At 46.4% G+C, this 16,973-nt stretch overlaps 1 protein-coding gene across 2 annotated transcripts in view; it reads left to right on the plus strand.

The window, feature by feature from the left end:
* The first annotated feature begins 1,545 nt into the window (after positions 1 to 1,545).
* The window catches only part of CA12 (carbonic anhydrase XII), a 49,918-nt gene continuing 34,490 nt past the window's right edge, over positions 1,546 to 16,973 (plus strand). For both annotated transcript variants that reach the window (XM_012728636.1, XM_012728637.1), the window contains exons 1-2: positions 1,546 to 1,741; positions 6,585 to 6,605. In XM_012728636.1, the coding sequence (XP_012584090.1) occupies positions 1,657 to 1,741; positions 6,585 to 6,605 (106 nt within the window). In that variant the 5' untranslated portion in view covers positions 1,546 to 1,656. The remainder of the gene's footprint in view (positions 1,742 to 6,584; positions 6,606 to 16,973) is intronic.

A 16,973-nucleotide genomic window follows, 5' to 3' on the forward strand; every position in this document is an offset into this window, starting at 1 on the left:
CTTTAGCCTACTGTGGTCTTGCAGTGCTTGTCACAAGATCATCTTTGTAACTTCTTCCTTAAAAAGACTTCACAGCCCTTTGGTGATGGGAAACCGTGGGGATTACAATTGAGATGAAAAAAAAAATGTGAAAAATGATGTAAAAATAAACTTTTTAATAAAAAAAAAAAAAAGACTTCACAGCCCTTTACTAACCCAAATGATGGCTGAGGAAATAGGAATAGTATTACTCCTTGCTCTGTGAGTGGCTCTCAGAAAGGCTGCTCGATCCCTCCCAAACCACAACAGACAAGTGACTTTACTGCTCATGGGGCCAGGTGGAGAGTCCACTTCGTCTGATGGTCAGCAAAGACCTGAGAGAAGTGAGAGCACGAGAGAGACCTGAGAAGGTTAAGATGGCCACAAAGCCAGGGCTGAGGCGGAAGTGTGTAATGTCTAGAGGCAGCAGGGAGCCAAGAGAACAAGCCAGGTGGCAGAGGGGCAAACTAACCCAGCCAGTACCAGGGGTTGTGCAGAGACACTCAGAGGACCCAGGAAAGCCGGCAGCACAAGTGACAGCAACAGCAAGTGGCAGCAACAGCAGCTGGAAGATTTAGTGAGTATTAGGGGAGCAGCTCAATAAGGCCTTTGGCTTAGTAACTGAACATAGGCCAAACATCAAGGGTATCAGCCCCAATGTGTATATCACTAAGCATACACACACACACACACACACACACACATTTAAGAGAACACAGATCTATGCCAAAAGTGGGCAGGAATGAACAACAGGTGGCAAACTGGATAGCGATCTAGACCAAGATGTGAAATGTTCAATTTAGCACCTGATGCATAGTTGGTGCTCAATAATTAGTCTGTTTCTTCCATGCTCCCCCAAGGAAGGTTGAAACGCCCCCTGTGCCCTCCCCTTTCTAGAGAATGGATTGGCTTTACAAACTAGCAGAAGCTTTGCCTGCTTACCTTTCACTAAAGGGAAGCCTAATTGTTTAGTAACTGTTCACTGTATAACCCAATTGTAATTAACTTCTGTGTCTAAGTTCCAAAGGTAAAATCTTATAGGAGGCAATGTATATAATTCTCAGAAATTCTGAATTTGATGGCAGCCGGCCGTCCAGTGCATAACATGTACCCAGTGCGGGCAGGGATGGGACTGGTCTCCTGAAGGACGCTTATGTCAAAGCGGCAGGGTACTTAGGGGGCTACTTAACAGGGGCTGCGACAGACCAAAGCCGTGGCGTGGCCACTGAAGCGCATCCTTAGAGGCCCCCTTGATGGTAGGAAGGCAGGCGGATCTCACCCGCTGCTCTCCTGGAGAAATGGGTTCCAGCAGGAGAGAAGCACCTGAGTTGCTGCCCCGCGAAGTCAGGGCTGCAGCTCACCTTGGAAGTGGGGAGCCAGACCTCCTGTAGGCAGGCCTTCTTCCCGCCCCCCACCCCCCCGCACGATGACATCATGTGTTTGGGGCTGAGTTGCTCCATAAAAGCAGCCGGCGAGGAGCCTGGAGCCCAAAGAACAGACGTGCTCGCAGCGGCGTCCCGGCTGCGCGCACGTGCTCCCGGAGCGCGCCCCGCCTGCCGTCCTCGCCGCTAAGCCAGGCTGAAGAGCCGCGGGAGCCGCCGCACAGCCCGCCGCGCGCGCCCGCAGCCGCAGCCTAAGATGCCCCACCGCAGCCTGCGCGCGGCGGCGGTCCTGCTGCTGGTGATCTTAAAGGCACCGCCTTCCGGCTCAGCCCCACTGAACGGTAAAGTTTCGCCTCTTCCTTCTTAATAACCCCGGGGGCTCAGCCGCACCTGTAGATTTCCAGCGGCGCTCTCTAATGACAAACCTAAAATCACTTGGTGGAGCCGACAGGCATAGAGTATCAAACAGTACCGTTTTAGAAAAGATACTTCGTTTTTTGGGGGGGAAGTCCGTGTCCTATTGAAATGTCTGCGTGTTCTCTGAGCATCCACGGTTCTGGAAGGGTGCTCTGGAAACTAAGTTGGAAGAAGCGGGAACCAGGATTAAAATATGGTGCCCTGGCCCACGTGCAGACAGAGATGACGGTGGCATTCCCCGCCGGTCATCAGCCTGGGCCATTTACAGTTGCCCTAGTGTGGACGGAGGCGGTTGCTACTCTTTAGAAAACTCTTCACCATTAAGTTTTACGTCCAAGTCAAAGGGATGATGTATCCCATCCTTAATCATTGTTTTTCCCCAGAAGGCTTCACTACCTTGAACATACTACGTGTGGGTGCGTGTGCTCACACACCTTATTTCTGAGGGTAATTAAGGGCCTTAATCCTGAAGGGCTGGAGGCTGAGGGAGGTGAGCAGGGTGGCAGGAGGAGGTGGGGGCAGCTGAACTATAGGCTCAGTCTGGGCAGTGAATGGCTGTGAGCAGCCAATGTCCGAATAGTTTATTCTTTGAGCAAGAGGAAGATGCCAAGCCTTTGCCTGCCTCTCCAAAAGCTGGGTGACCACTTTTCTGGGAGGGGGAGTATACTGGTGGTCACTTTGTGGAAACTTTCCAGGTAGCCAATGGTGGCTTCGGTCCTTGGCAGAGTTTGCCCCAAAGTGTAAAGATATTTGTAGGCGCTGCAATTCCAGAACTCAGGTTAGGCTGAAACATTTATAGAAGGGTCGAAGTGACTATAATGGCTGAAAATTGATCCACTTTGATTGGGTGGTGGTGGAGGGAAATTGGTCCTGCTCAGAAGCTTAAAAGCTCCAAGCCACTTTCTCTCTTAGAGGTCACTGTGCCCATGGGGCAGGACAGGGAAAGCAGGGGAGCTGGGCTGGCAGTAGCTTTGGCATTTCTCCTGAATCAGTTTGAATGCACTGGCTGTCACGATAGGCTTGAGATGACCGCCCTCATTTGGTCCAGGAAAAACAGAAGGTTAGGTGAGAGAAATGAGAAAAATGGAAACTTTCCCCCTCCCCCCAAAATTTGGTATGTATTCCCCTCCTAAGTCAGCTAAACTGAGACCTGAAGTTTTACTAGAAATCTCCCTCTTACTTCCAAGCTGCTACACAAGAGAAAGTCTCATAGGCTCTCCCTGAGGGCTCCTTACTCCTCTACCCTTGCCCTGGGGTGGCTCTTCCTCCCTTCTCTCTCTCCTTCACCCCCCCCTCGCCTTTGCCCTCCCTCCTCCTATCTCCCCACCACCCCATGCTCCAAAGTAGGGTCTAAGCTTGCAGTAAAATACCTCACACTGAGTAATCAGGCCACCAGATTCTAGAATGGACCTTTTATTCTGTAAGCCCTCGTGCAGCTTTCTTGGCTTTTTAACTGCCTCAGAGGACAAGGTCAAAGCAAAAATCACTGAGGTGTTGAGTGTCGGTATTAAGCCAAGGTTGGAGGTAGAGGGGGTTTCGGCTGAGTAATGGGGCCAAAGTTGGTTTGCTCTTTGCCTAGAGCTTTTAAATTTCTCATAGTTGGCACTGATGAGTGTCCAAGAAAACATGTTAGGGATTAGGGAGGGAGGAAACCTAATATAGTGAAGTCAAATGTCTTCTAGAGAAGACCTTGGGATTCTTAGTTGTTATGACTGTTAGGGGAACACTGCAGTGGATTCTGCAGAGGCTGCTCTGTCTGAAGCTGGTGTGGAGAGCCGGGCCCTTAGACTGCCCTGATGATGGTTACTCAGGAAGCTTCTAGCACTCAGCACAGGAAGCAGGCAGGGCCCTGAACCCTTGACCTGGATCTTTGTCAGTACCATTTTCTCAGGGAGCACCCAGAGCATTCTCCCTACCCACTATAAACTGGGCCTACAGGTTCTGACAGGCACCCGGCTAAACTTGCAGTGTCTCAGATAAGATAGACAGCCTTCTTGAGCAGGGAAGCGTTTCCCTCTGGGAAGGACCTGTTCCTCACAGTCACCAAGCTGTTACTACAGTGACCTTCATTCACCTGGTCTGCCTTGAGGGGTCCATTTAGTTCTGTTATCACTTCTGTCCCAAGAGCTAGAGGCAGGCAACCCAGGCATGCACATACTTTATTTGCCACTTCCAAATAAAGTATGTGCATGCACACATATATTTCTTCTAGAAGAGAAGCTAAAGTTAGTTCTGAGCTGATGGTGGGCAGGATCCTGATCATCCCATGACCCTCAACTCCCAACTCAGGCCGTATTCCCTTTTACTTTATGATGCCTTTATCTCCAGCCTCCAAATCTTGCTCCACTAGACACTGCCGTTATGCCCGAAGCACCAACTTTTGGGCGCCAAGCAGGCTTGCTCCAAAAGAGGAGGATTGGAAAGCACGCTCTGGGACCTGCTGCTTTTCAGGAACAGGTCCCTGTCCTGGGTCACCACTCTAGCCCTTGCAGTCCCACAGGTGTACTCCATAATGCTGGTCCCTGAGCCTCGTCCGTGGATGAGAGAGTCCTTGATAAGGGGAAACTTAGTTTAACCAGCTTTGGAGAGGATGACAGGAAATGCTGGGTGCTCAGGCTCTGATTTGACTTGGGGGCAGGTATGATTAAAATTTCTGGCCAAAGCAGGACTACTCAGAGGCAGATGTTTATCTGGGGGCCTCCTGGATCACTGAGCAAACTGTCTCTGCTGGGAAACAATGAGGGGAGCTCTCCTGATACTTGTAGAATTTTATACCCAGGGCCTCAAGTGCTCTGCCCAGCTAAGTGGCAATCATCTGGCTTCCCTCAAGTCCGTGACTGTATTTTATTCTAATTTTTTTCTGTGATTGTATTTTAATAATGATTCTCTCAAAACAAAACACTGAAGGAAAATAGTCAGAAAAGAGGTTGAATGTTTCTATTGCTTGGTTCCTAAGCAATGCCTTCTTTGTTCCTTTCCACTACTGTTTCAATAAAAGGGCCAGCAGTAAACTTGGGGGTCACATACAGGTTTGATTTCCCCATGGGTGAACCAAGAGGTTCATCTTGGGACAATCAGCTCTTGTAAGGGTCATAGTAGGTTTCAGGGGGTTCTGTGGACCTCCTGAAATTAAACATGTGCTAAATTTTGTGCTTTTATATTTCTGGGCATTTTTAAGGTCAAAAGCTCCATAGTATCCATCAGATAATCTTAAGGGGTCTGAACCTACCCCATCTCCTATGCCCCAGAGATTGAGGAGGAGACTCAAACCTTCTAATTTTCTGGAAGGTAATGGTAAATATGAAGAGATACTCCTTAGCAGACACACAATCTTGTAATTCGCCTCAATGGACTTTCATTTTCTCATCTATAAAATGAAGTGATAGGCTGTATGTATGTGAAAAAGCCCTCAATCATTCTCCTCCAGATTGGGTGTCAGTAAACAATGTCTAAACCTAAGCTAATCATGAGGAGCAATATAGGTATATTTAATAAAGATGTGGGGAGAAGAGCAAAAGACTCATTTAAAAAGGATTCTGGGGAGCATAAAAGTGACAAGGAGTGTGGAAGGACTGGTTTTTTAAAATAACAAACCTTGTAGAACTATCTGTATCTCTAAGACTTCTATCAGTGTAACTTGATCAAAGTACCAATTAAATTGAAAATTAAAAACAATTAATTTTAAAATAGTGAGGGAAAGACATGAAATAGTATAAGACACTAAAAGATTAAATCAGGTTTTTTAAAGCAAAGTCCTCTGTTAACTTTTAAAAACCACCATTGGCTCAGATAGGAAAAATGCCATTGTGATAAGTCACAGATTGCCTGTCAGGCACATCGATACCTAGCTCCCACCCAGGGGTATGGCCATCTTCTTTTCCCAACTCTACCCTTGTGGGCCAAGGGTCCTGGAGGCACTTGGAGAAGTCTGGAGAGAGGGACTTAGGAGACCCTTCATTGGAGGTTTTCTCTGTGGCCCCTGAATCTCAGTTAAGGCTCTTGTCTCCTTCTGGGGTTGAAGGGGAAGGGGCCAGGCAGGGTGATGAGTGATGAGTGCAGAGTTCTGCCATGGCTTTTAAAAAATGCTGTTAGGAAGGAAGGATCTTTATTATGTGCAATGGGAGTGAAGTGGGAGATGGTAGGTGACTTTCATTATATTCCTGCTAGAATTTTTCCTACACAGTCCTACCATCCCTGGAATTCTAGCTAGGAAGAGAATGGCAGTTCTCTCAAAGCAAGAGCTCCCTTTGAGATTGGTTTTCTCCTGCTTAAGTACTGAGGTGAACTGTTTGTAGACTATGTTGTTAAGTGAGAAAAAGCAATATGCAAAACAGCACTTCTAAGTCCGCCAACATTTGTGTGGGAAAAGGAGGGAAAGAATATAAATACATATGTATGAGTAGTCAGGCTGTGAAACGGTTCACAATCCACTGATAGGCTGTCTCTGATTGAAGCAGGTGAAAGGATAGAGAAAGCATTTCAGCCTTTGGTGGCTTTGGAGTCTTGTGAATTCATTACCCATTCAGATAATAAAGTTTGGCTACTCTAATCAAGAAGCCCCTCTCTGTTCTGTGAGCCCCTGGGAAAACTCATTTCATAAGCTTCCCTTTAGAGCACAGTGGCTCTGTTCAGACACAGACTCTGAAAAAGCTTTAATTTCTAGGCATCTACCTCCTTTTCAGTCTTACCCGTTTTGAAGTAAAATCTAGCTTATTTTCTCTATCTTGTTCAAGCTCAGTAGTATTTACTTTGTTTTGTTCTTTGCAGGATCCAAGTGGACCTATTTTGGTAAGTAGAGATCTTAAGTACTTTTTTGATGAGATGGATGTATTTAGTAAGAAAGTTAGAAATATCAGGGTCTATAGAAATTATTTTGTGGAGTCAAGAAAGCAGTTCTGGTATTGTTAAATTAGCATGCAAAGCCTTATCTAAAAAACAGCTCTCCCCAGGATACATCCAACACTCGAGTGAAGGCTTCTAGATTCCTGCAAAGATTTCTACCGAACTCTCAGGTGATGATGTGCAGGTAACCCCCGGATGCGAGAATCTTGGGAAGGAGAGAGACTTTCTCTTCTATAGGACATTAATCCCACAATAAACAAAGAATAAAGGGCTCCTTTATGAAGGTTTGGCTCAGGCCCCTGAACTTAAACTGTCAGCATATCTGGAATTAACTTCTTGTTGCCATGTTTTTAAGCAAGCAATGAACAAAGTGGTAATGGCTAGTCCTTAGTGAAAGAGGTGGTGTGTCTTGAATAGAGAGGAACATTAAATGTGTAACAGTGCCTGTGGGATTGGATCAAGAATGACATCAGCCATCTACGGCAGGCCTGGGAGATAAGCAACTTCAAATTGGCTTAGCTGGTGTGTCTCAGTGAATGGAGGTTTGGTCATCAGCTGGAATGGGATTGGGAAGCCAAGCCTTGGGTCCACTGGATGAGTGCAGGAATGTTAATAATGTCTTATTAGGGACAGAGCCACAGGAAGATGCAAGATAGATTATTATGGCAAAAGCAAGGTGGAACTGGTCTTACTGGCACAGAAGGGGTGGTGGCAAGCAGGGACACTGACTACTACCACAGAAGCAGAAGCCAGAGAAAAATCTAACTTGGATTAACAAAAGTTAGCATTTGAATATTTGTTAGCCCAGAAGGCAGAGGAAAATCACTCATTTAATCAAACAGTTGCCTACAGGACTTTGCTCTAGCAACTCCCTTATTACTAACCTCTTTCTTGTTCTTTTCCTGGAGAAGGCATGTTGCTAAGTGAGTAAGAAATTAGAAGGGAAGCCTGTGATCTGTTGCTCGGAATTACAGTTCACAATTCAAAGCAATATAGGGAATAAAAGAAGATAATAAATAAATGATTCAGTGTTCTGATGACTCAGAGGTGGGCCAGCTAGCCACAGAAGGCTTCCTGGAGGAGGAAGGCTAACACCTGGACCTTGGAAGTTGGGAGGATTCAGTATGGTGAGGAGGAAGTAATGACATCGCATGGCATCACCTGAGAAAGGCAAGAAAGAACATGATGATATTTGAGGGGAAACTGGAGAAGGACCTATAGGGGAGTAAGGTTAGGTCAGAAAGATAGTTTGGATCAAACAGGGGCAAGCCAGGCCCTTCCCACTTTGTCCTGTAGATGAAGAGGCAGGCCTAGAGTAAAATGTGGTTTTTTTGGGGGTGGGGGTGAAGGGGGGTAACTTGATGGTAGAGGTGGAGTATGCAGAACAGTATTTGGTTATTGTAGAACCCCTTCTGTGTCTTAACATCCACTTTAGGGGACAGCAATACGAGGGAAGGAAAGGACAGAGCAAGAGACCTGGCAAAGGAAGACTTCACAGAGTTTAGGCCTCTGGGCCCCGCGGGCAGGTTCAATGTGTGAGAGTGACAAAGCGGTACAAGCATGGGAAGGACTCGGGCTCTGGACCTTCTACCATATGATCTCAAGTAGATTGTTTGGACCCTTTGGGTCTCCTTTCTTTATCTGGAATCTGAGGAAGACTTGTCTGATGTGTTTCTCAAATTATGGTTTGGGGTCGCTATAACAGAACAATCTGGAAAGGTTTCTAAATGTGCAGATTTCTGGGCCTTAGCCTGGACTTGGGGTGAGGGGGAAACCTGAAAGACTTGTCTTTCACACACACTCCTCCCAAGCAAGTCCTACACATTCTCTGTTAAAAGCCCCACTGATAAGGCCTTTTTAGTCTGCATCAGAGGCAATTTACTCTGCCTCTTCTACTGACCTCCCAGGTCTAGTGGAAATACAAATGGAGTTTTTCCAGGGCTCCCTGCCTTTCTGTGACAGCACCTCTGGCCAGTGAGATGGGTACAGAAGTAGAGACACACTGTCTAGAAGGTGTGTGAAGATATGTCATTTATCATGACATGGTCTTTCCAAGCAAATGTTTCCCTGCCCACCAGTTCAGAAGCATTCCTTTCTAACCATGATCTCTGGCCAGCCCTCTGTCCTTCCTACCCAATTAGAGCGGCTCTTTGCTGAGGAAGCAGAGGTCAGAATCTAGTGATGCATGACATGCATGGGGTAAACACCAAGGGAAATCTGGCTTTTTATTAGCAAAATGAGCACATGTGATGTGGAGTCAGCTCTTTGTGAGGGAGGACTGCTGGAAAACAGCTAGGGAGGCAGACAGGTTCAGGCTGGCACCTGTGTCAGAGTGACACAGGTATACAGAGGGCTGGCATAGGATGGGGGTGCGGGAGACTGCACTCAATAGGGCAAGTCCAACCAGATACCACTTGCTGCCTTTCTCAGGCGCAGACCTCAGCAGCTTTGTCTGAGTCTGTGCTGCTGAGTCATCCTGCTCCAGAGGTCTTCAGCATCTAGGAGCACATGGTAGGATTCCTAGAAGTACATATAGAGGGAATGGCTCCCCTACCCCCCGCCACACTGAGTCACCAGGCTGACTTCCAGCACAGCCCTCCAGACAGCCCCCTGGAGACTGGAAGGCCTCTGATGATGGCTAAGACAGAGCAAACCTTGCCCCCTTGCACTCTTCGGTGACTGAAGCAGTAGCTGGATATTGGCTAGGTTTGGAATTGCTGAGTGGGCCCTCCCCACTGGAAATCAGTCTTGCAGTACCCCAGTTCTGAACCATCTCTGAACTGGAGAACAACTGCAAGTCAGGGTGTCATGTGAGCTCAGGACAAACTCCAGCCTATTAAAGCAAATCTCTGTGGTTGGACGTCAGGAGAGTTGGTGTCCCTGGGGGGACAGAGGTGACTGGAAAGATACAGAGGTGGGGGAGGGGAGCTGGACGTATACAACCCCTTTGTGACAGTGTTGTGTTGTTTATGAAAATTCCTCAAGCTGTCCTTCTCTGATACATGCAGTTTTCTATATGTATATTGTGTTCAATGAGAGTTAAAACATTCCAGTTGGCTGGGAGAGTCATCCTTACCCTGACAGTTTTTAGTCCTCTCCCAAGAAAATCCCCCCAAACCCCAGTATGTTTCAAACAACAGAGCAACAAAAAGGAATTCCTATACTGTAGTTACTAACCCCAAAACATGTCATATGGGCAGAGAATGGGCAATGAGCTTCATCCCGGAGTAGGCTAGTTATTACCTGGGTGCTCCTTGGATGTGAGCTAGTTTAGAAATAGACAACAGATCCTCAAATCCCCGAGATCTGGGAGATCTAAGACAAACCTTCAAAAGAGGAGACTGCCAGGGGAATGGAAAGCAGAAAACAGAGCCCTCCTCCTGGAGGGTGAGTCCCAACTGTCCCTAGGTCAGTCAGGGCCCCAGGGCCATCGCCAGACCAGCAACTGAAAGGTTGACTTAACCAAAGAGTCCTCATGTCTTTACCAGGGATAGGGGCTTAACCAATTCAAACACCTCAGCAACTTCTCCCCTGCTCCCACTGCCATCCTGAGGATGAAAGAGAATCGGCTCAGAGCCCATGAAGGAAAAAGAGCAAGGAACTGCTGGAGCATGTTTTTCATACCAAGGCACTATATCACCCTATTCTGTGTCTTGGGTAATTCCCTGGAGGCCAGCAATCCATGCTTCTAGTTACATCCATTACTTCTAGTTGAAGTTGTGACATCCAGGGTCTGCTGGGATGTGGTATGCTCAACCCACTCATAATTTTTTCTGTTCTTTCCGGAGTTGCACAAATAGTGGTTGTGTGTGTCATGGTGGTTCTTGGCCTGTAGCTACCCAAATACGTGCATGTTAGAGCTTACAGCTGGGCTTACCAGCTGGCAAAAAATGGGGAAGTTAGCCTAATTCTTAAAAACAGGCACAAGGACACATTGAATGGGTATCAGGATGAGGCAGAAAGCCACAAGGAAGAAGCGGAAAACATGCAGACCCCACACTAGGCAGACCTGGGTAGGGATATGTTTGGCTGTTTTTCCTTCTGGGTGATCTTAGGAAAGTAACAACCTCCCTGAGCTTCATTTTCTCCACTACAAACTCTCAGTGGTCCTCAAATTATGTCCTCTGCCCAGCAATACCAGCATCACCTGGGGCTCTAGATGTCCTTCCCAAGCATTAAGAACTGAAAATGAAACATCTAGAAGACTGGGAGGAAACCCAAGCCCTTCATCAGCTCTTCAGCAGCAATACAAACACCCATGTGACTTTGTTAGGAATGCAAATTTTCCCACTCATCCCAGAAGTCGATATGAATCAGAAACTCTGAGACTAGGCCCCACCATCTGTTTAAATAAGCCCACCAGATGATTCTGATGCATACTTAGGACTGAGAACCACTGCTCTGCTCCAAGAGTCATGGTTAGGATGGCACCAGCTGGCAAGAGCCTCACATACACTCCATAAAGCCAATTACCATTTTCTTTCTCACAGAGTTATGATGGAATTACATTAGATAATAGGTGGGGAAATGCCTGAAAACTACAGAATAAAACAAATATCAATTTTGTCACAAATTGCCAGAACTTTTACAGAGAGAAGATGTGGCTTTTATATTCTGAACAAAGGGCACTTCCTTTGTGAGAGAAAAAGGGTTGAACACAAGACACAAGACCCCCTGGCTCTTGTCCCAGGTCAGCACAGCCTTGTCCTTGGGCCCAGGATGAAGTCAGAGCTTACCCACCTGGTGCCTGCCCTGGCATCAGCTCCTGATATTTGGCTATACGGCCTAGGCCTTCTCAGTCACTCAGCTGAACTCACAGTGAGCAGACAGCATTCTCTGCCTGCGCACCAGTCCACAGGGCCTGGGCCCATGCACAACTGTCTCTGGGCTGAGATTTGGTTTAGGGCTCAGTCTTGGAGGCCTGGACCTGGAAGAAATGTGAGCCCCATAAGCCTGGCCCCATCAAGGGGCTGTGACTCACCTGAGGCAGCTTCTAGCCTTGAGTCGACTGGAGCAAGCCAAGGCGCAGTCTTTCCTGCCAGGTGCTATGTCAGACCTCTGACTGTGCTCAAACTTGCCCTTTCTGCTTCGTGCTGGTCTCCAGCCCCAGGCATTCAGGTGGAGGCAGGGATAGCCCTTGTGGTCCAGCTGCTGCAACATGAGAGAGGAGTCTGTGGCATACCAGCTCAAAAGACTAAACGCAAAAAGGCTGAAGTCAAAGCAGGTGTGTGTACGGTGACTCCAGGCAGGGATTAGAGAGTCTGGTTTTCCATGAGGAAGAGAAGGGGTCAGAGGTGGGCTTCAGCAAGATCCACTGTCTCCTCAGCTTCCCCTTTCCAGGTCTGTTGGTGATGTCCTCTCAGTGGCAGTGGTGGGTGTGACCAGCATAGACACTGCCGTGGAGCTCAGGGGGCACACCACTTGGCCACGAAAGAGAGACAGCACCGCTGTGGACAAAGGCCACGTTGCATTGATCCTGACACATACTTCCTACATTTCTCTGATACTGGGACATATTCCATCATCAGTGGCATGTAGGAACAGTAAGATGTGGTAGTTGTTCCACATATACACACTGAAAAGCACCCTGTTCTATGCTAAGAACACAAAGAAAGGAGCTGAAAGGATTAATTTCAGCAATTAAACAGTGGGAACAAATACGTGTAAAACTGATGGTTACTATGCTGTCTGGTGTGGCCCAAAGAATGATGGGGAATCATATTAGATTTGAAGTATAACTTCTCTACATTTTAATCCACAATTCACTTATATTTTTAACTGAATCAGTATTTCAAGGATTTATAATCAAAGTAATTATTTAGGAGGTTTTTTTGTTTTTGTTTTTGGTTTATGTAGGTATTCCTTTAAGGGAACTATCTTTCTAAATATCTCATGAACATTTGATTTATGCCAGCCAGGAAGGAACAAATAAACACTAGCTGCCACCTCCTTGTGTCTATAAAGGTTGACTCAGGACGGCATAACTCTAAATAGGATGGTGCAGCTCATCTTTGTATATGTTTTTGTAGTCATGATCTTGTGACTAGATCAGCTGTGTGACTTGTGAATAGATCGAAGCACATCCAGATCTTTAGGGGCCCCTGCAGATTCAGGGCTAATGGATACCCCCACCTTCTGTGGCAGGTGGCTCAGGAAGGGCTTCTTGATTATAAAGATAGTGAGGCTTGATTCTATCAGGGGCCGGTGACATTGGCAAATGGCGCTTGTGTAGGGCGGTCTCTCCAAGTGTTCTGTTTTCTGAGAAGCGGAGTATGTGAGAAGTGTAGAAAAGAAGAAAGGTGCTTTGAAGGCTGTAAACAAAGATATTTTATAGCCAGTGTGAGGCAGTCATGCATATTTGACTGCTTCCCCTTTTGGCTTTGGCCACCAGGAAGCCGAGAGGCAAACTAGGTAAATGTTTATTTTCCTAGGATCTGCAAAGCTACACATTCTCCCTTGATATTGCTCTTCCAGTTTATAGATAGTTTTACGAAACTTAGCCAAAATGTTATAACAAATAAATTTCTGGAATAGTTCATCTAGAAAGGACCTTAGAGTTATGGTCCATACATTTCATCACTCTTTTATTCTCCCTCCAATCCCACCTTTACCAAAGATACCATCTGTTTAAAGATTTAAAAAATTAATATATTAATGAAATAGTTAATTTTCTCCATTTGTTATTAATCAGGGATTTAAAAAATCACATTTTTCAATAAGTGTGGACCTTTGATACACATTCCTTCCACAAATATTTAGTGAGTGAATACTAAATGCCAAGGATCACTCTAGGTGCTAAGAAAATGATGAACAGGGCATGATCCCCAACACTATGTGACTGAGAAGCTGGGAGTAGGTGGTAAATAGGACAGGGCTTTACCATACAGGGAGACGAAGCATGGAAGAGAAAGACTTCCCACATTGTTGGGAAAGGACTATAGAATGCTTCCTGGAGGAGGGGGTGTCCAAGCTGAGCCTGGAGGACACATAAGAGCTGGCCAAAGGGCAGGGGATGAAGAGGAATTTGGGGCAAAGGAACCAAGAGTGCAGAGTGCATTGCAGCAGGTATATTCTGGTGACTTCAATGAGGAGAGAAGGGGATGGGGAGATAGGACAGGGCCAGAGTATGAGGCACCTGTAAGCCAGCTGAGGAGTTGGGACCTCAATTTGGAAATGACAGGGGGCTCTTGGAGCATTCTAAGCAGAAAACTGAGGTGATCAATTAGCGTCCTGGTGGCAGGATGGGGAGGGGATTCAGCATGACACGTCAGACAAAGGGAACCCAGAGGGCTATGGGAGAGGGGCTGGAGTGGAGGTCCTGCCCTGTTGTATCACTCAGCTGGAAATGGAGGCACTGAGTATGTAATTGATTGGGGATGCCTGATTGTGGATGAGTGCCCACCACGGTTGAACTTCGAGAAGTATTCAAATCAGCACCCTAACTGCCATTATTAAGTGGAACCCCAGGGGGAGAATGCTGAATCAGCCAAGCCCTACCCCCAATTACCAATGAGGCAAGGGAAACTCCAAGTGGTCAAGTAACCCAGAACTTGAGGAGTCCAGCTAGGACCAGGACTGTGTCCTGCCTTTTTCCGGTAACTTGGAGGCTGCTTACTGTGTGCCAAGTGCTGTGTGCCACGTACTACACTTCCCAACACTTGTATATAAAAACCGTTGATGATTTGCAGTGATTTTTTTTAAAGTAAGAGATATTTGCCAGAAACAAATTATGCCAAATTAACTTGCTTTTCTTCCTCACATCTGGATAAAAGGCTTAGTGATTAAAGAGAATACAATAGACTTAATACCTGTTGACATAAATAAACATTTTGATAGGTTCCTTGTGACACATTCATGTGAAATGTGGCTGAAAGGCCAGTGTGGTTGCTAGGGAAAAAAAAAATCAACAGAAAGTAACTCTCAGTTGCACATGGCTGGGAGAAATGTTCTATCAAGTTTCTATCAAGACACTGCTGAGTCAGTATACCCTTTGGGGTTCTGAGGAAGAGGATAGAAGGCTGAAGGAGTGGGGTGATTGGAATCACAGATAGTAGTAGCACTGGAAGTAGAACAGGGAGGCAGAAGACACAAGTGATAAGCATGCCAGAAAAGCAGATCAAACCTAGTGGACTGGACTGCAGGGCCTGGAAGTAGCGATCTAGTGAGCAACTGTCACGTGAGCACAGAAGCATGTGAGACAAGAGCCCAGGCTGCCAGACTGAGGGCAGGGGAGCACCTGGCCTCTGTGGTCGTCCTGCAGGTCATTCAAGAAGTTGTAGGGCTTGTGTGTGTGTGTGTGTGTGTGTGTGTGTATGCTCGCATATTCACCCCCATATTCAGATGGGGACCTACATTCTTCACTGTGCCAGTCCTCCTCCCCACACTCTCATCTCCCTCTCTACTCAGTGAGCTTCAAGGAAACCTCTCCGCTGATCTCTGAGTTATGATGTGTACATTTTTTACATCTCACTGCTTGGGACCATGAAATCATCCCAACTTTTATTTCATGTAACTTTATATAGGCTCCAGGTACACCACATTATATTTTGACATCTATATGTACTGTATTATGATCAGCACCAAAAGCCTAGTTTCCATCCACCACCATATAATTGACACCCCTTACCTGATCTCTCTGTCATCCTCCATTTTGTTTGAATAAACTGTTTTTGCTTTGTCTTGTGTTTGGATGATTTTCCCTATCTTTTCCCTATCTTCCACACTTAAGTAAAATCACACAGTGTTTCTGACTTATTTCACTTAGCATAATACCCTCTAGGTCTATCTATGTTGTTGCAAATAACAATCTTTCACCTTTTTATGGCAGAGTAATATTCTGTTGTCTATAAATGCCACATCTTTATCCACTTGTCCATTAATGGGCAGTTAGGTTGTTTCAATTTCCTGCTGATATAAATAGTGTTGAATGAACACAGGGATGCATATATCTTTTTGACTTAGTGTTTTAATATACTTTGGATAAACACTCAGAAGTGCAATAACTGGATCACATGGCAGTTCTATTCTTAATTAGGTGAAATCTAAAAGAAACTACCCTGCTTCCTTATGGCAGTTCCCTAAAGTCCCCCCAGCTCTTCCTAAACTTTTTGGAATGACACCTGAATGTACCCAGCAGCAAAGATAGAGAAGGGAAGGCCCTTTCATATCACTGTCCCATGTGCACAGGCCCCTTGGGCTAATAACCAAGTGCTTGCTTTCCAGTGAAGGCTGTCTTGTTAAGGTGTCACTGGGGAATTTTTCCCTCGGTGGTGGTTGTTGAGCACTGGAAGCAGGACAGTACTATAGGGCCCACTCAGAGATGTGCAAAGAGCTATTCTAGCCTCAAGGAGAGTTATGCAGAAGAAGGAATGAAGTGACTCCCTGCCCACAGGGGCTGCTTGGCAGATGCACAAAATCTGGCCCAGTTTATTGAGTGAAAAAGGAAAGCATATGTTATTTCTCTGATGAGTCAGGAAAGGCACTGGGGAGAAGCAGGCACTTGATCCTGGTGGTAGGGTTTCAGAGGTGAAACCAGTCTGAAATGAAATGCCACATCATCATGCATTTCTCATTAGAAGTAAAAGGAGACACGCAGGGAGCCCTAGATTTGTTTTCTGGTGAGGTGAAAAGGAGAACTTGTTCTAAAAGGTTGGGAATGAGCCCTTAAGGAATAACAAGGGAGAAGTGAGATGACTCAGCTCAGAGCACCAGGGCAGCGGCCCGCCTTGGTAGCCCTCGTGCAGACACTGATCTCGGGCCACCACGCTCATTTCTCACCACAGCCCTGTGAGCTGTGCGCACTGCCACTTTCATTTGTCAGTGACACTTAGGGGATCTAAGGAATCTGCCCGTGATCACTTGGCTGGTAGGTGGCAGCACTGTGATTGGTGGCTTGAGTTGGATGGTTCCAAAGCTCTTGCACTTCATGCCTTTTGGTGGAAAGGAAACAAAAGTAGCCTGGATGGAGGTCTTCATGTGTCAGAAGAGCCATCAACCAGCAAGAAAAGAAAGGAAAACTGAGGGGAAGTTCTAATAGAGAGAATGCTGCAGGTTAGAGATCAGAGTGGATTTCCTCCATTGTGAAAGCTCGTAAGTGAAGAAGTGAGTCAACCACAGGTCAGTGTGTAGGGGTTAGTCAGCCTTTCCTTTAGTTCATGTTCTACGAAAGTCAAGCCCCTTCTTTTTGTTATTTCTAGATTCCCCAGGGAATGTTTACAGAGGTCACAAATCTTTCCGTTGTTCTGGGCCATGTCTAGGGTTTATCTCATACCATGCCCAGTGCCCTGGCTCTTGACCCTCCAGTATGTGCTGGGA

The sequence above is a fragment of the Condylura cristata genome, unplaced genomic scaffold (assembly GCF_000260355.1).
Source record: "Condylura cristata isolate star-nosed mole 26May11 unplaced genomic scaffold, ConCri1.0 scaffold00023, whole genome shotgun sequence".
NCBI lineage: Eukaryota > Metazoa > Chordata > Mammalia > Eulipotyphla > Talpidae > Condylura > Condylura cristata.